The 27,465-nt window shown below is 57.6% G+C and overlaps 7 protein-coding genes across 7 annotated transcripts; 4 read left to right on the top strand and 3 right to left on the bottom strand.

Annotated features, from left to right (window-relative positions):
• Positions 1-554: 554 nt before the first annotated feature.
• On the top strand, positions 555-2,254 carry TRAVEDRAFT_16579 (kinase-like protein; the record flags this gene model as incomplete). The annotated part of the gene is made up of 3 exons (XM_008033550.1): positions 555-796; positions 948-1,680; positions 1,808-2,254. The coding sequence occupies 3 exons, from the start codon at positions 555-557 to the stop codon at positions 2,252-2,254; spliced, it is 1,422 nt and encodes a 473-aa protein (XP_008031741.1).
• Positions 2,255-2,640: 386 nt separating this feature from the next.
• Positions 2,641-5,997, bottom strand: TRAVEDRAFT_139454 (uncharacterized protein). The gene is made up of 7 exons (XM_008034764.1): positions 5,831-5,997; positions 5,597-5,746; positions 5,398-5,546; positions 4,096-5,343; positions 4,004-4,024; positions 3,452-3,940; positions 2,641-3,391 (listed from the first exon to the last, which is right to left on the bottom strand). The coding sequence occupies exons 2-7, from the start codon at positions 5,649-5,651 to the stop codon at positions 3,068-3,070; spliced, it is 2,286 nt and encodes a 761-aa protein (XP_008032955.1). The 5' UTR covers positions 5,652-5,746; positions 5,831-5,997; the 3' UTR covers positions 2,641-3,067.
• A 2,730-nt stretch (positions 5,998-8,727) lies between these two features.
• Positions 8,728-16,819, bottom strand: TRAVEDRAFT_158912 (ARM repeat-containing protein). Its single transcript, XM_008034763.1, has 39 exons — positions 16,704-16,819; positions 16,341-16,637; positions 16,029-16,283; positions 15,866-15,977; positions 15,536-15,806; positions 15,458-15,480; positions 15,326-15,407; positions 15,084-15,274; positions 14,949-15,032; positions 14,552-14,884; positions 13,844-14,492; positions 13,748-13,791; positions 13,518-13,692; positions 13,382-13,453; positions 13,202-13,334; positions 12,776-13,150; positions 12,542-12,724; positions 12,452-12,485; positions 12,266-12,398; positions 12,156-12,214; positions 11,872-12,102; positions 11,776-11,817; positions 11,587-11,723; positions 11,359-11,529; positions 11,052-11,308; positions 10,884-11,003; positions 10,715-10,836; positions 10,566-10,662; positions 10,396-10,514; positions 10,217-10,338; positions 10,049-10,167; positions 9,925-9,997; positions 9,721-9,874; positions 9,462-9,671; positions 9,248-9,410; positions 9,125-9,198; positions 9,045-9,053; positions 8,910-8,991; positions 8,728-8,853 (listed from the first exon to the last, which is right to left on the bottom strand). The coding sequence occupies exons 2-39, from the start codon at positions 16,577-16,579 to the stop codon at positions 8,846-8,848; spliced, it is 5,757 nt and encodes a 1,918-aa protein (XP_008032954.1). The 5' UTR covers positions 16,580-16,637; positions 16,704-16,819; the 3' UTR covers positions 8,728-8,845.
• A 165-nt stretch (positions 16,820-16,984) lies between these two features.
• Positions 16,985-18,156, top strand: TRAVEDRAFT_25676 (uncharacterized protein). Its single transcript, XM_008033654.1, has 4 exons — positions 16,985-17,293; positions 17,350-17,519; positions 17,570-17,642; positions 17,696-18,156. The coding sequence occupies exons 1-4, from the start codon at positions 17,038-17,040 to the stop codon at positions 18,055-18,057; spliced, it is 861 nt and encodes a 286-aa protein (XP_008031845.1). The 5' UTR covers positions 16,985-17,037; the 3' UTR covers positions 18,058-18,156.
• A 968-nt stretch (positions 18,157-19,124) lies between these two features.
• TRAVEDRAFT_68318 (uncharacterized protein) lies at positions 19,125-21,289 on the top strand. Its single transcript, XM_008034762.1, has 9 exons — positions 19,125-19,445; positions 19,518-19,678; positions 19,736-20,275; positions 20,334-20,382; positions 20,436-20,757; positions 20,808-20,895; positions 20,950-21,032; positions 21,096-21,177; positions 21,223-21,289. The coding sequence occupies exons 1-5, from the start codon at positions 19,130-19,132 to the stop codon at positions 20,522-20,524; spliced, it is 1,155 nt and encodes a 384-aa protein (XP_008032953.1). The 5' UTR covers positions 19,125-19,129; the 3' UTR covers positions 20,525-20,757; positions 20,808-20,895; positions 20,950-21,032; positions 21,096-21,177; positions 21,223-21,289.
• Positions 21,290-21,510: 221 nt separating this feature from the next.
• Positions 21,511-24,601, top strand: TRAVEDRAFT_68316 (SGT1-domain-containing protein; the record flags this gene model as incomplete). Its single annotated transcript, XM_008034761.1, has 10 exons — positions 21,511-21,836; positions 21,889-21,976; positions 22,029-22,273; positions 22,327-22,468; positions 22,519-22,698; positions 22,755-22,838; positions 22,892-23,055; positions 23,109-23,435; positions 23,492-24,054; positions 24,110-24,601. The coding sequence occupies 10 exons, from the start codon at positions 21,511-21,513 to the stop codon at positions 24,565-24,567; spliced, it is 2,577 nt and encodes an 858-aa protein (XP_008032952.1). The 3' UTR covers positions 24,568-24,601.
• A 1,659-nt stretch (positions 24,602-26,260) lies between these two features.
• On the bottom strand, positions 26,261-26,728 carry TRAVEDRAFT_16573 (uncharacterized protein; the record flags this gene model as incomplete). The annotated part of the gene is made up of 1 exon (XM_008033549.1): positions 26,261-26,728. The coding sequence occupies one exon, from the start codon at positions 26,726-26,728 to the stop codon at positions 26,261-26,263; it is 468 nt and encodes a 155-aa protein (XP_008031740.1).
• Between the last annotated feature and the right edge of the window lie 737 nt (positions 26,729-27,465).

Below are 27,465 nucleotides of genomic sequence, written 5' to 3'. Positions count from 1 at the left end.
CGCACAGTGCGGCGTTAGAGAGATTGGCGGATGTTGGCTTCTGGCACGCGGAACGTCCTCTTCCCACTGCAATGTGGTACGGTCTACACGTGGACTTGGGTGCCTCGGACGTCGCGCACTGCTCTTACCGTGGCCAGCTGCTGCTGCTGAGTGTTGTGTTAGTAGCAGTCCAAGTGCAAAGAGTAAGCGGGCCGCGGGAGGTTTATCTGATAAGTGAGTAGATAAGATGAATTTGATGAGATAAGTGGATAACGAGGCTTGTGATAGTGGGCCGAGAAATTCGCACGACGCATTGTGGCCTCCTGCCTCTTTCAACGCTCCGCCTCGCTCCTCCCGCCCGCTCGTGTGACATACCCATCCCGCTCCTCTCTGCGCATACCACTCCCTCTTGCACACCCAGCACACCCGCCACACAGACACCGTACAGAATATCCTAGAGTATTTCGTGTATGGCCAGACTGCCGTCCAAAACCCGCACGGCGTCTTCTCTATTCAGCAAACTTCTTGCCGTCCTTCGCGAAGCGGGTGTCGTGCCTCAGCCCTCCAACAACACCATGTCGCCCACAGTAGGCCCGGACCTCGCCCCATCCTCCTCTCTCGCCCAGTTCAGACCGGCGGGCATCCCGCTCAACAGACGGTCCTCCACGAGCTCTTCCAAGTCGCTTCCGGATAACCTATCGATAGGGACTTCTCCCGCATACTCGGCCTCGTCCTTGTCCATCCCCTTCGAAGATGCTGACGTAGACGTCGTCCGAGTAGAGGGCCTGCGCCATGCCAACGTCAAACTGGAAGCACGGTGAGTATTTGGGTCTTTATTTTCTCATGGCCCCACCGGGCACGCCCTCCGGCAAGCTAACCACTTGTGGGACAGGACGGAGTACTCTATCCTGGTCTGGTGTCCGTATGCTTCTCCCGGCTTGACTAGTGCTGACCTCGCTTGCCTGCAGACGTTACAAGACCGCGCCCTTCGCGGAACACTTGCTCCAGATCCTCCACACCATCCGCACACCTTCCTGGTCTGAGTCGGAGATCACGCCAGACCGCATCAGTATCCAGAAGGTGTCCGGTTCGCTCACCAATGCCGTATACTTCGTGTCCTGCCCCCCGGTACCCAAGACACGCACTGTGCTTCTGCGCATCTATGGCCCCTCGTCTGGTACCCTCATCTCGCGCCCGCGCGAGCTGTACACGCTCCATGCGCTTTCCTCCCGTTACCACATCGGCCCACGCGTGTATGGTACGTTCGAGAACGGACGCGTCGAAGAGTACTTCGACTCCACTGCATTGACGGCTGCCGACATGCGCGACCCTGAGGTCAGCTCCTGGATTGGAGCGCGAATGGCCGAGCTGCACGGCGTAGACATCGATGCCGTTGAGTCCGAGCCGCCCACACCTGAGGGCCCGGATGGGGAGATCCAGCCCACGACGAAGAAGAGCGTTAAGTCGTGGCTCCCAAATGCACGCGAAGTCCTCTCGCTGCCGGGTGCGCCTGCAGACGTACGCGAGGCTCTCGACCTCGACCGCTTCCAGCGAGAATGGGAGCAGTACGTGCAGTGGGTGTCGCAGAAGGAGAAGAGCGAGCGTAGCAGCAGCCCGCTAGTGTTTTCGCACAATGACGCCCAGTACGGCAACCTGCTCCGCTTGCGGACGCTCAAGGAAGGGCAGCCCGCCCACCGCCAGGTGCGTTCCAGCCCATCTCCACGGACGTCCGACAAATTGTAGCATTACTGACGTGTCTTCCCCTCTTCTCTCCCTTATTTCGCTCCCGCCCGCCCCGCCCGCGCTCCCACACTCAATCATATCGCAGATCATCGTCGTCGACTTCGAGTACGCCGCGCCCAACCCTGCCGCATATGACATCGCGAACCACTTCCACGAGTGGACGGCGGACTACCACGGGCCCACCCCGCACCTGCTCGACCCCGCCCGCCGCCCGACGCGCGAGGAGCGCCGGAACTTCTACCGCGCCTACCTCACGCACACGCAGAGCCCGCTCGACGCGCCCGCGCCCCCCGCCGCCCCGGCGCTCTCCCCCGACGCGCTCGAGGCGGAGATGCGCGCGCTCGACGAGCACGTCCGCGTCTGGAGCCCGGCCTCGCACGCCGTGTGGGCAGTCTGGGGCGTCGTCCAGGCCCGCGAGTTCGTGGAAGGGCAGGACGGCGAGCCCGAGTTTGACTACCTCGGCTACGCGCAGTGCCGCATGGAGGGCTTCCGCAGGGAGATACGCGCGTTGGGCATCCAGCCGGTGTCGTAATCGCCCGCATTGTATTCCGCGCGCGCCTTTCTCTTCTTTACTTCCTTCTGCTAAGGGTCGGGTGTGCCTCCCTGACCCCCCCACCCCTTCCCCTCTCCCCATGTGCCGGACCGAGGCCTTGGCTCGGCGCCGGGCGCGCGCTCGAGGGCACAAAGCCGTGCATCGTTTTGGTTTAGCGTGGCGGGAAGGGAACGTTAGTATACAGATACCATTGTGGCAATTTGCTTCGCGGACGATGTTGTGCGAACATGCGGCGTAGAACTCCCCGATAGATGAAAAGTCACGTACCTTACAATGCTCTATATACCGGTATTCTAACGCGGAGAATTTCACACCATCACCTTCCTGGCCTTCGCGGCATGCCCTTCTGCGCGGGGAGTGGGAGAGGCGTAAGCATGATGTATTAATGTCATAAGATAACATGTGCAGTCGTCGACGATGATGGTGGGATGTGGGGAGCGGGGCGAGAGAGGGGAGACAGAGAGATGTGGGTGGGCTATCCGGATTGTCAAGAGAATAAGTCAGACTTGCTTCGACGAGATGAGCGGACAGAAAAGCTGCGCGACACGGGACTGGGAGCGGGAAGGGCAGAACAAAAACTACAGAAAACATAAGCAAAGACGTGAGTAATGAGGGGAAGGGTGGTAGTAGCGTGCGTGTCCAGCGGGGGTCACGTCTAGGGGTGAGCGTTCACCGAACCCGACCAGCGTACGGGCGCGCCCAAAGAAGGCCACGCCCGCTCGGAGCGCCCCAGAGCCGCATCCTCGGGACACGATGCCGCTGACGCATCCAGACTTTACACCCTGAGCTTGCTCAAGCCCAGTTTTTCTCGGCCAGGCGGGACCCATTGTAGTCCGCCCAGGGAGAGGTGTTCTTGAGCTCGCCGCCAGGGATCGAAGAGAGCGGGTAAGCCGTGAGGTGGTTGTTGCGCGTCGCGCTCCCCCAGTTGCCCGCGCTGCCGGAGCGCACATGGCCGTGGATTCGGGACACCTTCGGCGCCTCGGGCGACGCGTTGAGCTGCTGCGTGTTGGGGTTCGACGCGGTCGGGGTCACGACGCTGCTGAGGTCCAGTGGGATCTCGCTGCCATTGAACGAGTGGCGCACGTTGGGGTTCACCGCCGTTTTCGGGCCGCCACGCTGCAAAGGAAAGGTTCAGCGACGTGTTATCGCAAACGCTATATCACGGCATGTCCATACCTGCGAGCCCACGATGTCCAATCTAGAACTCGCGTGTCTGCCGAAGTCAGGCCCAGCAGTCACCGGACCAGGAGACCTCGCAGTCGGCTCCTCTGCAGCAGGCATCAAGACGCCGTTGTGAGCGAACGTCGGGTACGCCGACTTATTTTGTTTGGAGATCGTCGTGCTCTCCGTTACGGTCGTGTTGATGCGCAGCGAATCGGGCCGTCCGTTAACCTGGAAGCCAGCAGATGGCGGCGTCGTGCTCAAGCTGCCCGACCCAGAGTTCATGTTGTTCTCCTGAGTACGTTTCGCAGAGATACGTGCAAGAATCGAACTGGACGACACGTCGTTCGGGTCGCTGTTGGTGCTCGATGACCGCGCACGCCCGTCAACGTGAGCCGGCGGCGGGGTGCCGTCAGCTCCGGGAGCAGCACCATTCGCAGGAAGTTCCGTGTGGATGAAGCAGCAACGCTTGCCATACGGACAGGACCCCGATACCCAGAACGTCTAGAAACGTGTACGGTCAGCGACGAGCGCTAGTAAGGGTCGAATTACGGTGGGAACACGTACTCTGCAGATTTCCGTCTTGTACTAGATAACACGGAAAAGCGGAGGTGTCAGCCGAAAAAACCTTATAGGTGATGAGCGAGAGTTGAACAAACCTTGGGGTGCCTCTGAACCTTCCGCAACTCATCTTCGCCATGCGCGAACTGGCACTTTGCCCCGTAGCGACAGCTTCCCTTCTCCTCCCAGCTTCTGCACAACTCTGTCTTGTACAGCCCAAGCTTGCGGTTGTTCGCACTCGGACCGTTCCCCGTCGAGTGGGTCGCGATCGACGATCCGGTGTTCGTCAGAGGCAAGCCTGGCGTGCCGAGAGGCGGGCCGTAAGAACCAGTGTACTGTGCGTTTAATTGTGCCATCATCTGGGCAGCGAGCTCAGGAGACGAGTATGCGTCGGGACCACCGTAGAACTGGCTGCCAAACATCGACAAGCCGGGCTGAGGGCCCATCGCAGGCGCGTACATCTGACCGGCAGCAAAAGCGTTATTCAGCAGCGCCAGAGTAGCAGGGTCGCGAAGAGAGGCAGGATCCGAGGCGGAATGGTGGTGAGTACGCTGGAAGACGCCAGACTGCTGCTGAAGACGTGCCATCGTAGGGTTCTCGAGCGGGGGTGTCGACATCATCATGTTGTACAGGTCTTGCTGCGGGCCGCCGACAGGCATCGCCCCGTGGTGCACAGGCGTAGGGTACCCAGCAAAGTTCGTGGGAGTCGGGACGACCGGCGGGATGGCAGGGTTGAACCCCCGGGGTGGCGGTTGGCGGTAGGGCAGGTTAGTGGCGACGTTGGGCGGTCGGCCGTGAACGAACCCAGTCGGAGCGCCTGAAGGCGGCGGCGGCGCACCATGGACACTGTGGTTGTACTGACGCTGCTGCTGAGCTTGGTAGTCGACCTGGATCTCCTCCTGAGGGCGCGACATGCCGTTCTGCTGAAGGGACTGCTCTGAGAGGCGCGATGCGGAACCGTTGTGGGAGCCCAAGAGAGAAGGGTACGTGAGCTGCTCAGCCTGTTGTTGTTGGCGTTCGGGCGTGCCGTTTGGCGAAGACCAAGAGTCGTTGTTGCCGGGGCTGCCACCCGCTTGTTGCAGCCGGATGAGATCGGTGCTGGACAAGCCGCCGCTGTAGGAGTGCGGGCGGTTCCTCGACTCGCCTACGGCGCCTACTTTGAGTGGTGTGACAGGCGGAGCGCGCAGGGTCTGACTGTTAGACGACAGGGCGGAGCCCTGAGAACCAGTGGTGTCGGCTGACGATTCGCGCGAATGCGACGCGTTAAGGTTGGCATTCTGATTCAAGGAATTAGTTGAGGTTGAGTCGAGGCTCGTCTGCGACGCAGTGTCTAGTGGAGATGATTCCTGCACAGACACTGGTCCAGAAGGAGATATTTTCGATTATAGAGATGTGCGAACCTGATTCTCGTTCCCGTCTCCGATCTGCAGCTTGACGATCTCGTCGGCCAAATCCCAGTCGGATGAGTCTACGAGCTGTCCGTTTGAGTCGAGACGCCAGTGACCTGCGCCATTGGGCGGAGTCGCCATATTCCTGTCGGAAAGATCGCCTGCGACGCGTCAATTGAGCATAGACGACGGAGAGGAGGGAGACGCGTACCCTTGCCTAAAGCAGAGGTAGGAGTGCGTCTAGTGGCCATGGTGGAGGGCAACATGTACACTGGACTGAGTTGTAGGGCGTTTTTTGAAGCAAGTGGTGAGTAAGGGTCGTGAGGAGAGAAGTTCGTCGCGTCGATGAAGGGGGTCGTAACTGTGCGGAGCATGGTGGGGATCTGGGTGAGCACGCGTGTTCTCGGGGAGGGAGTTATAAGGGGCGTGGAAGGAGGCTGCTTACGAATTAGCAATAAGTTGCCGATACCACGTCCTTAGTTCTTGATGGATAAAAAAGAGGCGAGGATGCTTGTTAGGCAAGATGAGACGAGGACGGACGGAGAGATGCGTGAGTCGTGCGCGCGCGGGGTTTGGATGCAAAGATGGCTCGCAGCCCTGGGCCTGTCGATGGCTTCGCCGTGGGGTGAGGGCGATGGACCGAGTGAGCTAGGATATCTAGAGTATGAAGGGGGGAATGGTATAAACAATTGGAAGAACCGCGCGAGTCGTGTGGTGATGCAATGCGACTGGAGAGATGCGAGATAGATAGGATGGATTGATGCCGAGTATGAGAGGGTTGGGCGAGGAGGCTGTCGACGCAGACGTCGTGGACGGACAGAGAGGAAGGGGGGAGGAGGGAGAGAGGCGGAGGTGGGGGAGCCTTGCGCCTGCCTTACGGAAGAAGCTCAGGGTCTGATTGCAACGTGCCCGTCTCGCGGCGGCGATTGCCAACCCCTCTCCCGCCTCCGAGCTGAGCTCCGTCCCCAGACATGCTCCTTCGTCGTGTATCGTCTCCTCATCGATGCACTAGCCCGCTGCTCAGCCCGTGCGCTGCCCAATCGATGTCCCACCGCGCCCCGCACACGCGCTGCAACTTCCGCCGTCGCCTGAGACCGCCTCCGAGCAATGCTCTGTCCCACATCTCGCCACGTGCGGCGGCGCAGCTAGACGCTATTTAATATTGGGCGCCCGCACGCGAGCCTAGCCGAGACAATCCCAGCACCCGACACTGTTTTTCAGCTCGAGATGGAAGTGCTCGAGCATATTTTGGGGACAGACGGGGTCGGGATGGACACGGACGACAAACTCGCCGCCCTGCGCGGACCAACCCCGCGCGCGCTTCCAAATACGCTGTCGGAAGGCGGCGTTTCCTCTTACGGCAATGTTTACGTCCATCTGCTGTGGACGCACCCCGTCCTCCCTATCCTCTCCTCGAGTCTCTTTGATCGACAGTGTCATGCCGGGTGCCGTTGGAGAAGCGCGAGTCTCACCTTGGAAGGCACCATCCTTTTGCAGACGGGAGAAAATTCTCTCCACGCCGATATGCCCCCTACGCAGCCCACACCCGGCATGGTGGAGAAACGTCGTGAGTCGCAGCCTTGTATCTCAGGCGAATCATCGGCTGCGTTTACGTGTCGTAGTGAGGTAGCGCACGCCCCCAAAGACGTCAGCATCCTCTTATTGCAGCCTTCCCTCGCAACTCGCACTGACTCCCCCATGGTTCCTGCTCGCCAGGAATCCGCCCCGCACTGCAGGACCCGTGTATGTGGTAATTGCGGAGGCGAGTGTCCCACTCTGGCGTGCTGATACGCGACAGCATCGCGGGTGCCCTCCGCCGATCCTCCGGACTGCTGTGTCCCCTCAATTCCCCCGCCGCCCGACGTAGTCGCCAGTCCACAACCCTCTCTGCGCATCCGCGAACGATGACTCCTTCGCCCGCGGCGCTCATCAGGTTCGCGCGTCCTCCGTTACCGCAGTCTACCTCCAAGGAAGGTCCCCCCGGCCCCAAGACCAAGAGCCGGCCGCGGCCCGTGCCCCCAGCGCGCTGCGGGCTGCTCTGATCTGCGCCGTCGGTCACGCCCTCCAAATGACAGCCTCGCGTCCGCCGCATGCTGGCCTTCTGATCACGGAGACGCCCCCCATGCACGTGTCCCGCTGGGTGTGGTCGGTGCCCGCGCGCGCGCCAGGGCCGGCCGCGGAGGACCGTTCCACGGAAGCGGGGGAAGCGGGGCGGGGCCAGTCAATCTGCACCTTCCCTGTCGCCGTCGCCCCTGTGCTGCTAGCATGAGCCGCTGCGAGGCCGTCTGGACACCGTGGCATTGGCGCACCGAGCTTCACTGTGCGCGTGTTCGGTACGAACGCCATCTGGCCATTCAGTAGCACTCGGTGTTGAGTCTCGAGTCTCGAGCCGAGTCTGTGGCTGCCGTGACCGCTCTCGCGGCTCGAGCTTGTACGGTTGTTCTCGGCCTCATTCGCGCGCCGTGCCAGGTGTTTGGGTATCAGTATGTGCCGCAGATCTGCTAGAACGCTACGCTTCTCTATATGTACAGAGGTAGCCAAGACACTGCCCATCCCAGGCCGTGGTGACGTTAACCAAAGAGCTTCTCCGTCCTTCGCAGCCTCGGTCGCTCATAGGCCCATAGCAGAACGCCCTTCGATCCCCTCAAACTTTGCTTGAAGGTATACCCTGGCCTTCCGATGCCCTACTGGCGCGGGCGCACGCCCAGCTTCCAGCCCGAGCGACCACAGAAGTGTTCGTAGAAAACGCATTCAACTACATGTGACCGTGCTTTCCGTGTTGTAGGCGGTCGCACACCCATTTACTTATTTTGTCCGTCGATGATACCAGACCTGTGGGTCCAGCCTAACCAAAACATTGCATATGAGCATCCCGCGTGCGGGACCGCATACGTCTGAACGAGACAGGTTCGCCGCCTTTCCGCCCGAAGAAACTCTCACTCCAGAGTCACATAAGCGTATATGCATCCTGTGAACTATACACTAATTGAGAGAACGCGGGTACAGTCCCCGTCTGTGTGAACGACCAGGATGTTTATTGCGTCCGAGTCGAAGTCGGCGCCACCATCCGGTGCTGTGTTACTGTACTACGGCATCCGACTGCACCCCTCGATACGACAGCGCCTGGGTCCGCCGGTCTGATATTCAAGAACGCAAGCGTGCGGTTCCGCCGTCCAGTGCGCCATTTCAGGGACCATCTGCCCGGACAATTACCCACGCCGCCATGCAGTGCAGAATTTGTCGATGCTCTCACGGTAGTCCTCAGAGGCTAGCAGTTATTGCAGTGCGCGTGCGTGATCTCCGTCCACCAATCACGCCACTGAAACACAGAGCGTTGAAGATCGGATAATGAATTCGTATTCGTAGCTGTGGCGTAGTGATACAAACAGTAGTGGCGATGCAAAGCAAGCGATACAGAGCTTTGTACGATTGTGCGAATGTAAACAACAAAACATGAAGATTACGCATCTGGCAAATGATCTTAGTATGATCGACGCTGTAGGAGAATCTCGGGAGCGACGTACAGTACGACGTGCCGACGAGCATCGTGGAAAGACTTTGTAGCTGGTCCTCGTTGAACGCAAGCTGGTCTTTGTGCCATGTGTCCTATTAAGCCTCATTAGTCGTCCGGACATGCGCCCTTCCGGTACGGAACACACCTGATGCGTCTGCAGATATCATAAGAAGAGAATGAGCGGATTGACACAGACAAGCACGTCAACTTTACGTGGAGACGCACCTTCTTGAATTCTGAAGCACACTTGCGAATGGTCTTCGATATCGGTAATGGGTCGGTAGCGTGATTGGCCAACACTGGACTCACAAATTAGCTATATTGATTCCAGCGGTGCAAATCCCTTACCATCGGTGAGCGGCGGCATCCAAGGTTCCACGGAGTACGGGAAGCTCTCGATCAACGCGCAGATGCCGAGAATGGCGGAGTGCAGAGATCGCAGAGAGTCTTGGTACGCAGGGTCGCCTCGCTTGGGCATCCTTGTTCGGCGAAGCGTGTTGACGAAGCGATCCTAGAGAAGCAATTAGTTAGGCGCAACCTTGCTCTTACCGATCATTCCCACCTTCAACGGGATAATGCTCTGGCGTTGAGAACATCTCACAACTCCGGACAGCATCTTGGAAGCCATCTCCCGAACCTCGATGTTCTCGTCGGATAGACATTCGAGAAGAACGCTCATGAGCCTGGACACGAGGTCGCCCGACATGCTCAATAAATTCCGGTAGAAGAAGACGATGAGAGTCGGCAACGCGTTCACTCGGATACGCCATGACTATGAGACGGGGATCAGTTGTAATCTGATACCGTCAAGGTCTACTCACAGTCGACGACTTGATCGCGTTGATGAAGTTGTCCGCGATGACTTCGATGAACTCCGGCGGAGGAGTCACAGCAGAAAGGACGTATAGGACCGCTGAGCTGTACGTTTGCAACTCTGAGCTGTCGTTGAGCTCAGACATCCGGATGATTTCGGGGCTATGTATGCCGTCAACAACTACGGACGATCGAAAACAAGAGGCTCGTACAGCAAGACGATGATGTAGGGGAAAATCAGAGGCGCTTGAGGACCATGAGCGAAATCCCACACCCATTGCAAGACTGTCCAATTCATGAGCAACGTGGACCGAATACGTAGGGGGAGAGACATACTCGTCAATCCGACTTTATCGTACTGCGATTGGCTTACTCGGGGTGGCGGCAGTCGCTCTTCTCGCCAAGCCGGTAATTGACTGACGATCTGCGAGATGCGCTCTAGATACCGCGCCTGTCTGTGATAACATGAGGACGCAGCCATGAACAAAGCACGAGGATACGTACCGGATGCGGAATGGATCGGGCGATGATGCGCAAGCGGAGATGAAGTCATGCGCAGAGGGGTATACTGGTCTCCACTGGATGCTGATGATGGCGTAAATGTTCTGTGCGATCTGCGAGCGAATCTATTGCCAGATTTTATAATGAGTACTCTGTTGAGTGTAAGCGTGGAAGTTACAGACCTCAGCATAGCCGGTGTTTGCATTATCCAAGAATAGGTTGATGTACTGGTCGGCCAAAGGAAGGAACCGTAGATCAAGGCAATCGACCAAAACATTGAAGATGGACAACGACTTGCTCACTTTAGCCCTGTCAGCTACACTCTATAGTCAAGAGGGGTAGAATGACGTACTCGCAAATGCGGAATCCCCGTGGAACTCCTGAGGCAGAGATAGGATCCACTTCACCAACGGCGCAGTGCGTCGGGGATCGCGGTCCACGAGTTGTTCCTGGAGTACCATTTTTAGACTTTAGCCTAGCAATAGGGTATGAGATACGTACGCTGAGCAGATTCTCCCAGAAGGAGACGGTGTCAGGCTTCATCTGGGCGTAGATTCGATCAAGTCTAGACGCAATCCATGACCACAAGTAGTCCGCGTGTTGCTTAGGCCAATGCTTCGAACCTGGGGAAGAATGAACACTGCACTAAACATCGTGGCGCGGAGCATACCTCGCGATAGCCCAGCCAATAGCTCGGCACCGGATCGCTGCTTGTAGCGGTCGCCGTCTGCGAGAAGGGGATCGATCGTGTCCAAAATGGCTTGCAGCTGCTCATTCTCAAACATCTTGGCTGTGCTTCTGGTTAGTTCCTGATCGTGCTGGAGGTTGAATGACATACCGATCGACTTCATGAACGTCACGTTCTCAGCACGTAGCTCCGGCGTCGTGGAGTTCTTCATGGACTCCTGACCCCAAAGTAGTGCCAGGACGGAGAAGAAGTTCCCCTGGTTCATGACTTCGCTCATGGCGCGAAGAACAGGCCGCGACGCCTCTTCCCATGCGAAGGGTGATGGTCCTTCCGGTACTGCTCGATACCCCTTTACCGTCGACGTCCAGACCAAGAAACCTGTCTCGACTTTGTCAACACGAAGATCCCTATGAAAATGTCAACACAACAATGCTCAAACTGTAACAATATAACATACCCTTCTTGCCCAGCAGGGTACCCTGGCTGGGCATGCTGTCGCATGAACACCGATGGGTCGTCGACGGGGATGTCCACTTTCAGGGGGTTCTCCCACTCATCCAACCAGAGCTGGTCGCTCGACTGGGAGAAAGTCCGAATCTTGACGTGCGCACAAACCTTGACAACGGCCCTGTGTATACATCATTAGCTCGCCGTATTTCGATAACCAATGTTATGAGTGTTCTACTTCTGCGCTGTCACCCGAATAGTGGTGTGAGGACTGATGCTCTGTTTGAGGAAGAACGCTGCTACCGCCGGCGGCGGAGCGAAGTCCCTCCGTAGGAGCCCGTAGAGGAATCGTATTGCGAATTGTACGTATCTCCACTGCAACATCGTCAGCAATGGCGCAAGTTATGTCACGAAATTTTGTCCTCACATGGGTCGCGGGCCGTTCGGCCAGCTCCAGGACGGCAGTCACCTATTCAAAAGCCTGATTAGTTATGAGATGTTTCAACCAGTCAGTACGACGGACTGTTTCAGCATATCTCTGGTTCTTGAGCGATACCCGAGCGTTGGACTTCAAGAGAGCCTGCTGCAATATACGCGGATCGACAAGAGAAGCGGAAAACTCGTGCTGCAAGTCAGCCAAGGCGCGCAGCACGCCCGAGATGTCCTCGGTGAACGCGTCAGTGTGACAAGACTCCTCATTGAGGTATACGAGGGCGTCTTGGGCGACGTTCCCGACGAGCTTCTGCACAGAAGGCTGGATATGCGATGTCAGTGCTCGGCTCCCCCATCAAACAACCAGGGCAATACCTTCTCTTCGTGCTGGCAACCCAACAACGCTACGAGATATTGACCATGGTAGTTGATATCTACGGCAATTATTCAGTCGCGAGAGCTACTTCACTTGCATGTTTTCTTACCGGCGAGTGCGTATGCTGCCGTCCCTTTGTTCCAGAGGATGTAAAGCGCACCCTTCATGCGGTCGGGGTCGTTCTTCTTCTCCAAGGCACGCAACACATAAGGCAGCGTAAATCTTGTTGACCGCACGAAATACTATAGTGCATATGTCAGGCTGCTATATCGCATACGAATAAATGGCAGCTCACCCCGCAAGCATTGTGGACAACAGCTTGTGCGTGTCTGTCAGGATGAAATTCGTCAATGACTAGACAGTACCTGTATGAACTTTGCAATACCTTCGCACTCTCGTGTATGGCGAGAGTGACATCTCGATCAGGTCCTCGAGAAGTTGGTCGTCTAGTGAGTCCCGCCTGCGATAGAGCGCATGCATATAGAGCCGTCCAGCGTTGTAGACCTGCGCCCGCTTCTGGAACACTACTCGTGAGTTCTCCTTCTGCTTGGGCCAGCTACGGTTGGCGCTGTAGTACTGCATGTTAGCCATTGCACCGCCTAATAATCAATTCACATACTCGCGAGCCTGCCGGTAGGCCTTCGTCAAGCTCTCGAAGTTGCTCCGGGTGATCGCATACTCGAGCAAGTAGACGTCAATGGCACGCGACACCCCGATGACGGCGTCGATGTGGTCCTCGCCTTCACTCTCCTTGCGGAGGACGTCAGCTGCGCGATGGACGAGCTTGCCATACCGCAGGCGGTGTGCTGCGGCCCGCTGGTATTGCGGGTCGCTCGGGTCGGTGAGCACGAAGCCCGCCTTGACGTCAAGCGGCATGACTAGCAACTCGGGCACCTCGATATCTACGTTCAGACACGGGTTCACGACGTCCTTTGCGCCCTGCAAGAGGAACGTCGGCAATCCGCCCCATACCGAGCGGGCCGCATGCAGGTACCTGGCTGATGGGGTCAGTGTGTCTGTCTCTGTACCTGGACTCCACACGCACCGGCAGAAATCATTCCGAGCGACGCTATCCCATTTCCCGACCGTCTGAAGCAACTCCTCGACCTTCTCGAGCGCAGGCGCAGCGATCTTGTCCAAGATCTCGAGCACGAACTCGATCTCGTCACGCGTCGGCACTGCCGGCAGTCAGCACCTCGCGCAGTCCGGGGTGGGAGTTACGTACCATGCCAGACGACCTCGACGTCGTCTGCGTCATACATCTTGCCCCATTGGCTGGTTAGGTTTCGGTTGAACTCTGTTAGAGAGATAATATAATTGTGTAAGACCTATGACAACACGTCCGCAGATGTTATCCGAACCTGGCGAGTCCCACTCATCCGGATTCACGTAGCGAGCGTTGAGCGTGTAGATCGTCGCGGCCGAATGCAGGATGCGGTTGATTAAGCGGCCAGTCCCAGTGTACCCGCGCTCGCTCTTCGTCTTCTCGACTAGTAGTGCCATGAGGCCGAGCAGCTGATCTTTGTATTTCAGGATCTGCAGCGGAAGCTATTAGCAGTCGGCGGAGGACGCAAAGCTACCGTTATCTTACCGCCTCGCCGCCGTAGCCAAAGCAGCCGCGGAGAATAGACATGTCTAAATCCCAGGTCAGCGGCGGCAATACAGAGAAGACGGTCGTTGTACATACTCCAGTGCAGGGTCGTATCGGACGGTACCGCCTCGTGCGTCGACGTTGTACGGATGCTTGAGGCGCCGTGCTTCAGCTCCTCCTGGATCTGCGCGAGGCAGAACGGGAAGAAGCGATCGACCGTCTTCTCGGGGCGCGCACGCGCCAGACACGATACGAGCTGGCCGAATGCGCGCACGGCGTTCGACTTGGCGTTCGTGCTCGCGTACTCGTAAACGAGCTTGAGCACTAGGTCGAAGAGCGGGTCGGACAGGTGCAGGCACACGGTGTCCAAGGCGCCCTTGATCGCCTTGAGAACGGCCTCCTCCATCTTGCCACCCGTCGTCCCCTTCTTGCCGCCTTCCTCGGGGAGATTCTCGAACAGCGCAAGCACGCGTCGGAAGAGTGAAGTTACCCAGTCTGCCCAGGCAGCGGTGCTTTCGCGTGCCAGAGCACGTTCTTCCTCTCGACTAAGAGTGGGCATTCCGGGTCCTTCGACGCCGGAGGGGAGTCGTTGCTCAGTGGCGGGGTCTACGTCCATGATGTCCTCGGATGGTGCATCGCTGGACAAGTCCACGCCATATTGGTGCATTGAGACGTCGGCGATCTTGATATGCTGCACGACCGAGGTGATGAACATCGTAGCGCAGATCGTCTTGACCGGATCGTTCTGAGGGGAGCAAGTTTAACCAAAGTGTTCATTAAGGCTTCCCCAATACTTGTGCTTACGAGGTCAATGCCGGGGATGCACAATTCCAACAATGGAACAATGTGCTTCTGTCCGCCGAGGTAGATCTTCTCGCTCACGAGAGGAAGTGCGACGGCTGACAACATCGTCATGACGGAGGTCGTCCGGTGAGTCTCGTTCACAACCTCAAGGCCGCTGTATGCCCGCTCAAGAATCTCTGGCATGACAAGCGAAGGCTCAAGCAGGGCCATGGCGCGGATCGCCGCTTGTGAGTAGCTGATGGTGAATGGATCCTTGGAGAACATGGAGAGCAGCACTGGTGTCCGCAGAACGAGAATGAAGTTCCGTCGGATCTCGGGCGTCAGGCGCCGTGTCTGTATGGTATTCAAGGTCAAGATTCATATCCTCGCGTCCATACACTCGATAAACTGGACATACCACTGGGGTCTTGCAGTTCGGCTGCTGTTCCTCCTTCCACCTCTTCGAGAACTCAGCCATCAGGCGTTGCACGAAGTGAGTGAGCTGACAGTGTATGGTCAATAGGACGGTTAGGCAAAGGAGTAGTCTCCTCACATTCAAGCTCCAAATGCCATAGTTGGAAGGATGGAAGAACGACTCAACACTCGTAGTGAGCTTGTCTAATGAGTCAAGGGCCCTGGAGCCGGCAACAAACCCTTCAGATGAGGGTACGCCGCCGTTGCTACCGTTGTCGCGGACCGGTCCGTCTAAGGAAAGCGAGTATACGATCAACTTGGCGAGAGCACCTGCGAACCCTTGTTAGCCAAATAGCCTGTCGCTTCGCTAGAACCACGTACTGCTTCGGTTGATCAGCTTCTTGATGCGAAGGGATTGCTTGTCTGCCATGCTATCAGCGTGTCCAGCAGTAGTACTAGCACCCTATGCGACATAATCAGGATATGTGCAAGCCTGTTGAATTGTGAGCATACCCTGGTAGCTCCGACAGGCACATCTGTGTCAAGATATTTCAATATATATACGATTGGGCATGCCGCAGTTTGACTCACTCATGGAACCCAACGTCTTGCCGATCAGGAACGTCCACTCAGCCTCGCTCCAGATACCTACGGTCTTCCATTCTGCAGCACCCTCTGCACCGTATTCACTGAACTGTCCGGCAACATGCTCCTCGGACAACTCTCCGCAAAGCTCGATGAACCTGTCGTCTATGACAGATGAGTTGAATGCTTCCCATAGCTTGAATACCATAGGCATGTAGGTGTGGCTGTGGGATGGCGGAAGGAACGATGTTAGGACGGGAATCATGGTGAGCACCGTCTGCGTGGAATGGATGAGCAATCAAGGCGCCCCAGACAGCTTAAATGACCGTAACGCACGTCCTTCGTCAACATAGGCAAGAACGTCGCAAACATCTCGGGGACCTCGCCGACAGGAAAGTAACGTCTGCACTGCTCCGCGACGAAGAGGAGGATATTAACGACGTTCCGTCTAGCATATTATGTCAGTCTTGACCTATATGATGAACCCACGTTGACATACGAGGAGTCGTGCATTCTCTTCTTAGGCCAGAGCTCCTTCTGCAGCATACGCCAAAGGGGTTGCCAAGGAAGCTGCAAGTCTGCGGCGTCAAGCTTACGCCGGCTGTCTGGCTTGTTGCAGATGAGACGGGAGAGCATGTCTGCCCAGCTCCGCATGACGCGAGGCTCTATGCCCGGTACAAGGCACAGTTCGAAGTAAACGCGAGTGAGCTTCGCGCGAATAGGCTTGGACATGGGATAGCGCATGAGCAGCCAGCTGCGTATAATATATTAGGTGGGTAACGTAATGCAAAGTAGCTGTGGCTGAACATACCATTGGAGCATGCCGTCCCAGGTAGTGAGCACGAGCCAGTTCTTGGCCTCGGCGCAGATGCAGATACGTCCTACAATATTCTCCAGCTTCGCTTGCATCTGCTCCGAGGACTCGCACTCGTATGGGAGGGCATTGAGGTACGATTGGAGAGAGGCGCGCTGCTTCTCAAGCGCACCGGGAGAGAGCGTGCCCGACTCCGAGGAGGGGGAATCGGGCACGGAGACCTCGTCGTCGTCCATGATTCCAAAGTCGCTAGTGGCGAGCGCAGAAAAATCTAAACCGCCTAGAGTGTGTACACTGTCCATTGTGGCGGGCGTGAGCGGATGGCAGCGGCAATGAGAGTGGGAGTGAGAAGCGACCAACCTGGGTGTGTGATTATATGCGCGGCCTGGGGGGCTTACGAGTCTATGGCTGACGCGTACAGGGACCGCAGCGGGCGGTCAGGGACAGGATGCGGAGGCTGAGAGAGCGAGCGAGAGCGGTTTCTGACTGACGCAGGCGACGCGTACCCACCCCAGACTCGCCGTAGGCGCCCATTGACCTGCGCGTCGATATCCACGTGCCCCGCCGCCCGATCCCATCTCAGACGCGCGATCGGGACTCCCGCCGGGCGCGTCGCGACTCTGTCCAGACTGCCACCACAAGCTCCCGCCGCGCACATCTCTTCCCTCTACTCCCGAGGACGTCGTCGACAACTATGAGCTGGATTCAATCGAGGCTGGCGCGTAGTGCTGTTCAGGGCTGCCGCACTTTCTCGGCATCTGCGTCCTCACGGTTCGGCTCGCGCTCAGCTGCTCTCGCCAGAACTGCATTACACCAGCGGAAGTCTCTCACGTCTTCTGCACTCTTCTGGGGATCCGCGTTTGCGGTTACTGCTGGCCTGACCTTTAATCCGACTGTTCATCTCGATGGCGAGGCAGCGCCTGCACCCGTAGAAGAGGAAGAGACTCGCGGTGCGTTCTTGGACACTGGCGAATGTCACGTTCTCGCTATACTTACACTAATACAGTTGACCCCGCGACGTCTATCGCATTTCCTACGACGTTGAAGATTCAGTCGAAGGCGCCGCTACCAACCTTTACTCTTGTGGGACTTGGAGTGCGGACTGTGTCATTCCTCGGCATCAAGGTGTATTCCATAGGGTTCTACGCCGACCTCTCCAACCCCAAACTTGCAACAGTACGTTCCTTTTACTATCACCGACTCCTCTGCACTAACCTTTTACGAAGATACCGCAAGACGCGACTCCTGAGGAGAAGATTGAATACATTGTCAAGAGCTCTGCTTGTGTGCTACGCATTAGTGAGCTCTTCAGTCCACGCTGAAGGCTTTACGGCAGCTTACGTCTCCTTCAGTCCCCACGCGATCAACGTCATACAGTCATTTGAGGGACGGGTTCATGCGTGCGCTGCAAGCGCGCCAGATTTTGTGCAAGAAGCGGGAGCAGCTTACCTCTGAAGAGGAACTTGCCATCCAGTCACCTCTGCGCAAGCTGAAGTCAATGTTCCCGAACACCCCACTTGGCAAGCATTCTCCGCTAGACATCTTGATCACCGCGCCGTCGCCCAAAGAGCCGCGAAGCCTCATCGTGCGCGACCTGGGTTCCGTCCAGAGCGATTGGCTGGCGCGTGAATTTGTCCTGACGTACTTTGAGGGCAAAGGTCTCAGCCCGCCGGTAAGCCCAAACCGTGTTCGTGTTCTGCGCGTCGCGAACTGACTTGAGTACAGCTGAAGGACTCCGTAGTGGAATATGTCAAGGAGTATCTGTAATCCGGAATGCTCCGTCTACCTTACATGTACAAGTAGCTTATCCGCCTCCATAATCACATCCTCTAACTACTTATACCTGATCCCATGCTCCTCGTTGTAGTACCGTCTCCATCCCGGACGCGTCCTGGTGACTGTTCCCCTCTGGCGAATATGTGAGTCGTACGGGAAAATTAGTCATACCAAGGGCTCGGACGGTGCGAGACGGGCCGCGCAGCGGCCCATATATGGTGCCCAGGGCGTGACGGTCGCACGCGCCGAAGGCGCGTTCAGTAGGTGTAAGGGCGCGCACTCAGTCCCTCCTGCTCGCGTCCCCCGCGCGAGTACTGCGTCCGCTGTACCAATATCTCATTTACATACATGCAAATTCTAAGATAAAATGGTCTAAAATTGCGGGAGCTTCGCGGCGGCTCGCGCCGCCGCATTGAACGAGTATGGGCGCCTATTCCACGATCACCTTCGAGGAGGTGCACGATTTGAGTGATGTTTCGCGCGCAAACAGGGCTCAGATATCCTGAGATGTATTTTAACCTCACTGGAGAGACTGTCTGTTATTTTTGGAGCTTCGCGGCGGCGCGCCGCCGCGAATCTGTGCACATATAGCAAGGATAGCCTAGGACCAGGCTCTCCTGGGGCTCTATATCCCGAATAATTCACGCCGAGAGCTTCCAAGTGGGTTGAAATGAGCCTCTACACATTTATAACGTCTGTGGTAATGTAATACAAATTTTTGCGAGTTCTTCGGGCTCCTGTGCACCTGTCGAGCGCGTCCACAAAGTCGCGAAGGGGGTCCCGATGAGATCACGTGCGACCCAAATGGTCTCGTAACCTAATTCTAGGGTTGGCTTTGGTCTCTAGGGGCGGGCGCTTCAGCCAATTTGGTCGGGTCCTTGGAATCGCGCTGTATCCGTCGTACGCGCCGAAGCGCACGTGGTCTGCCCCGCGCGTCGAAGATCGAACTGAAGGATCCCGCGCTTCGGCGAAACTGAGAGCGTTTCCACTGCTCTTGCGCAGAGCCCACCATGAACCTCCCTCGAGCGCGAACCGCTATCCATCTCACTCTGCGACTCTGCAAATCCTCGACGCGCTCTGCTCGGATCGTCGTCCTTCCGCGGGCCTACGCCACGCACGCGCAGAACGCTACTGTCAACCCCCAAGGATCTGCTTCGGGCAGTAAGCCCACCGCTGCATCCCTCCTCTCGGGCGCACTCGATGGGCGACAGCGATCATCACGCAGGGAGGACTCGGCGGGTCCGTTCCAGCTGGGCCTGACGCCGCCTCGCGCAGATGAGGTGCCCCCGGAAAAGAAGTGGTCTGAGCTGAGCGCCGGGGGGAAAGGTGCGTCACTGTTCATATGCTTAACATCTCTCGTGAAGAGTGTCTGAACGGAAGATTGATCATGGTGCACAGTAATGCGCACGACGGCGCGCACGACGAACCTCGCGGTCATCCTTGCCGGCGCGGGCCTCTCGATCGTGCTCATATACGCCCTCACGTCCGAGCTCTTCTCGCGGAACTCCCCTACGGTGCTGTACAACAAGGCGTGCGACCTCATTAAAGCATCTCCCCAGGTATGTGATGTTTCTCACTTATAAGTGTATGTTTCCTTATACTGGCTGTGGGCGTAGGTGCACCAGTACTTGCAAGAACCGCTGGTCTTCCACAACCACCCACCAACAGTCTCCCGCCCGCGGCACCGAAACCACTATGTATCTTCACAGATCTTCGTCGACTCCAAGGGCCGCGAACACATGCTTCTCAACTTCTACGTCCAGGGGCGCGCACCGGGGTCTGCCCCGTCACTCTTGGAATCCGACGAAGGCTTCTTTGCGACCGCCGCACAGAAAGCACAAGAGAAGGTGACCGCGCTGCATGGGATGTCATGGGATGAAGTGAAGGAGGAGGCGGAGAGGCGAGCGGAGGCCGTTCTGGAGATGGGGAGGAGCGCATTCCGGTTCCTGAGCGGGGAAGAGGTCGCGCGGGCGAAGCCCCCGCCTATGCCGGTGCAGGAGCACAAGCAGGAGCAGGAGAAGAAGGGCTGGCTCTCGTCTGTTACCGGCTTGTTCTCGGGGATCAAGGGCACTGCGCGGAGCTCTGCGGGATCTTCATCGGAAGCCTGGAACGGTCCTGCACTCACGGAAGGCGAAGTGCACGCGGACTTGGTTATGGTGTGTATTATGAGAGTTTGGCAGGGGATATGTTCACTAATGATGTCATGCTGCACAGAACGATCAGGGACACTACGAGTTCCGCTACCTGCTCATCGACATGCCTAGTGAGTGTTGTGCTAGCATATCCGTGTTCCTGACCCTAACATGTATGTTTCAGACTCCAACATGAGGAATCCGCGTCGAGTCTTCGTCCACAGAACAGAGGGTGTGCGGGAGACGGAACCAATAGTGCGGTGGTACCGGTAGTCCCATCTGCGATCGCAGGCAGTCCGGGACAAGCACGTACTTTATGTCTCTCGTAGTCAACACTCACCGCTCATACTGTCGACGGCACGGTTGGGGTATACGACCGTTGTACATGTATCGAATCTAATACAATACAGATGCAAAGCGTCCAGGGTGGCGGAGGGCTCAGTATTGAGGCGTTTATTCTCCGAAGAGCTTCTGTACGCGCTTGAGTATAGAGTCCTTGCTGGGATCTGGATGGGAGCGTGAGTAGCGGAGACATACGAACTCTACAAGTACATACCGTATGGGTGGTCCTTGGAAGGGATCTCGAGCAGCGCCGGAAATGCCTCTTGGAACTTGTCGACCATGGGGCGGATCTTCTCTGCGACCTGAGGTGCTAGCTCTCAGTATACATCACCATACATTTGATCGTGTATGCGTACGTGTTGGTTGATGAGGAGTATCGCAATATCCTTCCGCTGGGTGAACTCTTCGAAGGCGGCCTCGATGGCTGGTACGTGCGTCTCTGTGGACACGTATATTCCATTGAGTCTCCTAATTGGAAGTAAGAAGGGTGATATGTACGCACTGCTGTCCACGACGAGGAAGTTCTTCTTCTGGTTTTGACCGACGTTGCCGATACCCGCTAGGAGCATGCCCGTTACCGTGTCCTGGTATGGTCAGTACGCGTACGCGCGCCAGACAGAAACACTTACCTCATCCCCGATCACGGCGAGGAGATTCCTCTCCTGCGAAGCCGTCGACATCGTGTGCGGTCGCGATGTGGTTGGCGGACAAGTCGTGCTCGCCGGACGCCTCGACGGCGGCGCGGTGCCCGGAAAGGAAGGAGCGTCGCACCACGTGATATGACGCGGGGCAGAAACCGAGATTTCTAGCACTGCGACTCTTTTCGGGCTTACTCACTTTCCTCCATCCGCGCCCCCCGTAGCACATCCAGCTCATACATCTGGTCTCGAGTATACTGCAGCACCCCATCGGACGCGATGGTGTCCGTCAACGACATCTTCAACCGTCCTCCGACAATCTCGGAGGACACCCTCCAGTACTGCCTGTACCTCCCCCAGGACCAGACAGACCGCGTCTCTGCCACCGCCCTCGCCACGCTCATGATCGAATACACGCAAACGCTGCTACCTGAACACCTCTGGCACCGTGACTCCTTCGAGCTCAAGGTGGCCCCGGACCCAGAGGGCGACAAGGACTCTTGGGTGCTCGAGGGCAGGATGCGCGTCGGAGACTGCATAGACGACGAATGGTGCGCCGTTTGGCTCCTCCGCGAGCTTACAAAAAAGTGGGATGTCGCCGCCAGGTATGTCACGAACCCGCTCAGATTTCATGCATATACTCATGGTCGGAGGAAGTGTGTGGGACTCGGACGGAGAGTTTTTGCTCATCGAGGCCGCCGAAGAACTCCCCTCGTGGGTCTCCCCCTCGAACGCGGAGAACAGGGTACGTGTTTCTGTAATCACGCATCTTGATATACACTCAAAGCGCACTCTAGGTCTGGATCCATAACTCACGCATACACCTCGTTCCACTCTCACACGTCTCTCCACCATCTAGCAAAACGCACCGCCGCCGGTATCTTCCACATCAAGGCGACGAGGATGAGGAGGCGCTATACGAGAATGAAGACGGAGAAGACTTCATCACCGCGCACGACGCAGTGAAGCTTGTTCGTGATCCTCTGGCTCGGACGACAGCGCCAGAAACAGTCGAGCAGACCGTGTGGAAACGGATATCTGGGTATGCTATGGTTCGTACCGGCCCGGCGCAGTTTACTTATGAATTCTACCTAGGTATCCGGCGGCTTCCCGTCAGCATATCCATGTAACGAAAGCGTACCTGCCAGCTGATGTCGCCAAGGCTATCTCCGTCAATCCGCCATTGGTGCAGAAGGCAGTCGAAGCCTTCTACACCCGCGATGCCCTACAACTTCGAGTATGATTTTTCCACAAGAGCACCAGTGCATAGTGCTCACATCACTCCAGTCTGCACAGAAAATGGCCCGCTTCCCACCCGAACCTTCAGCGCTCGCAGCTGTCAGGATGACACGGACGGCCTACGCACAGCTCGTCGGCCAGAAGTTTCACCCGCCGAAGATATTTGGTCGGTGGTCCGAGAAGGAAGGCTCAAAGGAGTGGCGCTGGAGAGACGTCGGGATGAAAATCGTCAGTATACACGCAGTACGTGTTGTCGTGAAGCTTGCTGACAGCCACATGTGTAGGCCTGCGGCTTTGAGATGTTGTACCAGGAGAGCAAGAACCGCAAGGACGCGCTGTCCGCCAACTTCGACGGTTCCCCGGCATCCGTACGTACAGCGTATTGTTGCACCACGATATCCCTGAGCTAATGTCCAGATAGATGGACGCTCTCAAGGACAACTTACGCCGAAACTCCGAGTACACCCAGTACATCGAGTGTCTCTCGGCAGCAGGCTACTTCAAGGGCGAGTTACAGGGATCCCAGCAGTGGACGGCTCTTGAAAATCAAGCCGCGTCTGCCTTTGTCGCCGCACGCAAAGACGAGTAAGTGCAACTATGACGCTGCATTCGTTTCTGCTCGCTGACATACGTGATAGTGACGCATCTCGCCCGTCGTTTGCCACCGTCGTCCAGGCCGCCATCGTCCAGTATACGGACCACCGCGGGCTACCTTCCGGAGAGGAAGACTCAGACGATTGGCTGAACGTTGACGCGGCCGACTTCGACGCCATGCTCGAAAAGACCGCGGGTTCGAGCCGGGACAAGGGAAAAGGCAGAGCCTCCGACAGGATGGACGTCGACGCCCCGGAGGATGAGGAAGAGCGCATCGCTAAGGCGCAAGCTGCCCGCTTGAAGGACCTTGCAAAGCAGGTGGAGGACTTCGTGGAGGGCGAGGGAGATCTCGAGGGTGCCCGCTTCGCAGAGTAAGTGGCCTCTCAACAGGACCGTCGACCGCGCTAACTCTGTAGCTTGTTCATAGTGAAGCCTCCGATGCAGGCGACAGCGATGACAGCGACGATGCAGACGATGACGATGATGAAGCCATGGACGAGGACGACGGGGAAGACGAGGACGCGCCTCATCCAGCCTCCTCGCCCCTCAGCGAGGAACAGCGCAAGGCCCGGCAGGAGGCCATGGACAAGCTCGTCCCCGGAATCGACCCGTCGGAATACGGCAAAATGCCCGCCAGCTTCCACAGCAACTCGCAGCGGACCGCGCCCGTCACGCTCGACACGGAGCTCCGCGAAGAGCTGCCTTCCCTCAGCGGCACCACGCGAATACCGGAGACCGTGCCCGCCCGGCCAATCCGACCCCCGATTCTGCCGCGCGACAAGTACGACGGGGTGGACTCCGACGACGAGACCGACGAAGACGAGGGCGACGCAGACGAGGAAGAGGACGACGAGCACCCGCAGGTCGTGGGCGAAGTAGAGATCGACATGGCCGAGGAGGAAGAGGAGTTCATCGAGTTTGCCCGGCAAGCGTTAGGAGTCACTGATGAGCAGTGGAACGATATATTGCGCGAAAGAAGCGAAAGAGGCGGTACGTCCCCATGCTTTTCGCGTGTAACATGTGCTGATGATACCGATCACGATAGCGTTCGTACCTACTCGCGGAACTGCGACGAACAAGCATGCAGCCAGCACCGCACCGAGCCCATCGTCGCCGCCACAGGGAATTGATCGTTCGCGAGTCGACCCCGACCCGACACTCAACTCCTTCGAGGCTGTGATGCGAGCAATGGACGAAGAGCTTGCGCGTGGGCGCGGTGAACGTACCGGCGCAAACGCCTCTGGTTCTTCGGCCTCGAAAGGAAAGGGGAAGGGGAAGGCCGAAAATGAGAGCGAGGATATAGACATCGAGGCAGCCATGGCATCTGAGCTTCACGCGTCACTTGACAAGGGCGATGAAGAGGATGGAGAGGAGGAGCTCGATTACCAGCTCATCAAGAACTTCCTGGAAAGCTTCAAGAGCCAAGCTGGAATGTCGGGACCGGTCGGGAATCTGGTCGGACGGCTCCAGCAAGGATGGACACTTCCCCGAGACGACTCATGAATGTCATCAATGTGCATCGAATATCGAATATTCCTATACCATCACTGACTGCTGAGTGCATTCTTTCTCGTGACTCACGGGGAATGGGTACTGCAGGGTCAGAAGAAGAGCTACGTAACGACCAGATGGAAAGCAGCATATACGAACGGCAGATGTGCGCATTCCACGTATATATACATGAGAGACGCAGACCAGAGGGAACCCGTTCGTCGAGACAGGAGGCGTCAGCGGCGGGATTTGCGAGCGAACGTAGAGTACCACTGGCATGGCGCAGAGCGGCGCGCGACGCGATCACTTGGACAGCGCGCGCTGCGAGAAATTGCTTAACGCGTCGAACCCGAGCGTCGTGAGCGTCGGCCCAATCGCGATGAGCTGCGACTCCGCGAGCGCGGGATGACGGACAGAGGAAACGGATCGAAATACCAAAGTCAGAAACACATCAGAGAAGCCGGAACACTTGCTGAGCCCGCCAACGCGACGGCCTCGAACTCGCGAACTCGCCCATGGACCGCACAGCGCCGCGGGCTGCGCATCAGTGCAAGTCGTGATGTGTTTCCTCGGCGGCGGCGCGGTACAAGGCGAGGGCGATCTCGAAGGTGCCCGTTTCGCGGAGTGAGTGGTCGCAGTAATTATCAATATCATATAACCATACTAGCGTCGACTGCTGGGTGCATCCTTTTTCGTGGCTCACAGGAAAGGGTACGAAGCAGAGCGCAACGGCCAAATGGAGAGCACCACATATGAACAGAATATGTGCACATTCGTGCTTCTTCGTGATTGCGAATTGTACGCATTAGAGAACGTTGATATAGGATGTCAACCACCTGATAGATACAATGAAACGCCGTGAAGATCCTCTGCGACCGAACACATCCTTAAGCCCTCCCACCAGTAGCGTCGCCAGTCTGGCTGACACCACCGCCACCCGCAGCGTCTAGAGGAATCAAAGTCACTACTAGCCTCTCAACAAGATCAGTGAAGTACTCACTAGAGTCCGCCGCGTTGTCGATGGTACCACCGTAGTTGTACACACTGCCGCCTGTGGCGGGACCCGACGAACCGGTGTACGCGTTACCGCCGGGGCCAAGGCCGTTGCCGTTACCGCCATCGGCGTCACCAGAGAAGGTTGTGCCAGCGCCGCCGGCGGTGTCTACAACGAGGGTGATAAGTCAAGCATTTTGAGCGTACGCTGAAAAATAACTTACTTCCGCCGTTGTTGCCAATCGTACCGTCGCGGTCCGCGGAGTTGACAACCGAACCACCCGATACATCGCTGGTAGCACCGCTGTACGCGCTACCACCAGCGGTACCGTTGTCGCCTGCGCGTCTCTGAACGCCCGCGGGAAGCGTTGGACCCGAAGCATCACCACCCTCGGCGGAGCCGCTCTCTGAGAATCCGCCGCCACCAGCGTTGTCTAAAGTATTAATCAGTCTCCGAACATGTCGCGCCAGCTGCGGATGTCTTACTCGCGGTGGTGTTGTCAATCGCATCTGCGTCACCGGCGGGGGCACCCTCGGAGGTGTTGACGACGTTACCTCCCCGAGAGGCACCGGTCGCACCAGTGTATGCGTTGCCACCAGGGCCGTGGCCGTCACCGTTCCCGCCAAAGGCGAAGCCGCTGAAGGAAGAACCAGCACCACCGCCGGGGTCTGGTTCCATTTTAGTAGGTTTACTGACAATGCGCACGGTGCGTCACTCACTGGAACCGTCCGCGTTAGTGATGGTACCGTCCTGAGAGGCGTTCACGACGTCGCCACCGGAGGAATCCTGGGCGGCACCGGAGTAAGCGTTACCACCCGCCGTGTTGTTGTCGCCGGAACGCTTGGCCTTGGCCTTGGGAGCGGCGGCGGGCACAGCGGCGGCCTTCACAGGGCCGCTGCCCTGCTGGGTCTGGGCCTTTGCCAACTTCATGGCCTGGGTACGATGAACCGGGTCGTCGGTGTGGGCAGCCGCGGGAGGCTTAGCGGCGCTCCCCCCGAGCATGTTAGTCACACCGCCGATACTGCTAAGAGGGTCGGCGCGAATGGCATGAGTCATGGTGGCAGCGTTCTCAGTCTGAGCGAGAGCATTGTCGAGCTTGGGGGATGCGGGCGCGCCGGAAACGAGAGAGGGGCTGACTGCGGCAGCGAGGAGGGAGAACGCGATGACGGGGCTACGCATATTGACGGCGGTGATAGATGTCGACGGGGAGGGTCTTGGTGGCGATTAGACGAGACTAGACTAGAAGAGAGAGAGAGAGGAAGAAGGAGGGATGGGGCACGTTGGCGTTCCGACGAGGTTTATATACCTGCAGAGGAGCACATTCACGCCCCGCCGCGTCTTCTCGAGCTCGCCGCGGGGGATCGACGGCGTCTGAACGACGTGTGCTGGATTGGGGTCGACACTGTCCGCATTCGGAGAGGCCACCCTGGGGAAGCCGTTTGTGGCGCTCTTCTGTCCCGAATTGGCGCAGTGGTGACGGGTAGTTCTGTAGGAACCTCGTCGCATCCACCCCAGGTCATCACATCGTAGACAACATATCACAATTCGATCGTCACTTTGAACATGGATCGCTACTCGGTGATGCCCTTCATATGTCCCAGGATGAGCACTACGAAGTTTGGCCAACTTGGGTGTACATTATTCTACCCAAAGTCCGGGTTACGGCAGAATGAGCGATAGAGGAGGCGAATACCCTCAAGGACAGGGCTCACCAGGTCGATGTCATATTCAACCAGACGGGTGTTTGTAGGTCCAGATGGATCGAACGTCGCGATCGACACGTCAAGGCGTGGCAGGAATATAAAGGTTCTCGCCGGCGTGTCAACCGCCGGCGTGTTCGGCCAGATGTTGTGTGGTGAGTTGACGGACGTCGCTCATCTGTCCCGGACGTGTCGGCTTAGTGCGCAAGCGATTCT

The sequence above is a fragment of the Trametes versicolor genome (assembly GCF_000271585.1).
Source record: "Trametes versicolor FP-101664 SS1 unplaced genomic scaffold TRAVEscaffold_1, whole genome shotgun sequence".
Taxonomy (NCBI): domain Eukaryota; kingdom Fungi; phylum Basidiomycota; class Agaricomycetes; order Polyporales; family Polyporaceae; genus Trametes; species Trametes versicolor.
Note: the sequence above shows the minus strand (reverse complement) of the source record. Positions and strands in the feature narration are given on the sequence as shown.

Coding starts and splice junctions, on each gene's coding strand:
- TRAVEDRAFT_139454 (XM_008034764.1), bottom strand. CDS start 5,651: ATGTTGCCCTCCACCATGGCCACTAGACGCACTCCTACCTCTGCTTTA. Junction 4,025..4,095: donor AGGTTCAGAGGCACCCCAAG/GTTTGTTCAACT, acceptor CGTGTTATCTAG/TACAAGACGGAAATCTGCAG. Junction 3,941..4,003: donor ACAAGACGGAAATCTGCAGA/GTACGTGTTCCC, acceptor ACACGTTTCTAG/ACGTTCTGGGTATCGGGGTC.
- TRAVEDRAFT_158912 (XM_008034763.1), bottom strand. CDS start 16,579: ATGGACGACGACGAGGTCTCCGTGCCCGATTCCCCCTCCTCGGAGTCG. Junction 9,672..9,720: donor ACGCGATCAAGTCGTCGACT/GTGAGTAGACCT, acceptor CCCGTCTCATAG/TCATGGCGTATCCGAGTGAA. Junction 9,199..9,247: donor GATGCCGCCGCTCACCGATG/GTAAGGGATTTG, acceptor TTGTGAGTCCAG/TGTTGGCCAATCACGCTACC.
- TRAVEDRAFT_25676 (XM_008033654.1), top strand. CDS start 17,038: ATGAGCTGGATTCAATCGAGGCTGGCGCGTAGTGCTGTTCAGGGCTGC. Junction 17,294..17,349: donor AGAAGAGGAAGAGACTCGCG/GTGCGTTCTTGG, acceptor ACACTAATACAG/TTGACCCCGCGACGTCTATC. Junction 17,520..17,569: donor CCAACCCCAAACTTGCAACA/GTACGTTCCTTT, acceptor CCTTTTACGAAG/ATACCGCAAGACGCGACTCC.
- TRAVEDRAFT_68318 (XM_008034762.1), top strand. CDS start 19,130: ATGAACCTCCCTCGAGCGCGAACCGCTATCCATCTCACTCTGCGACTC. Junction 19,446..19,517: donor GCTGAGCGCCGGGGGGAAAG/GTGCGTCACTGT, acceptor CATGGTGCACAG/TAATGCGCACGACGGCGCGC. Junction 20,276..20,333: donor TGCACGCGGACTTGGTTATG/GTGTGTATTATG, acceptor CATGCTGCACAG/AACGATCAGGGACACTACGA.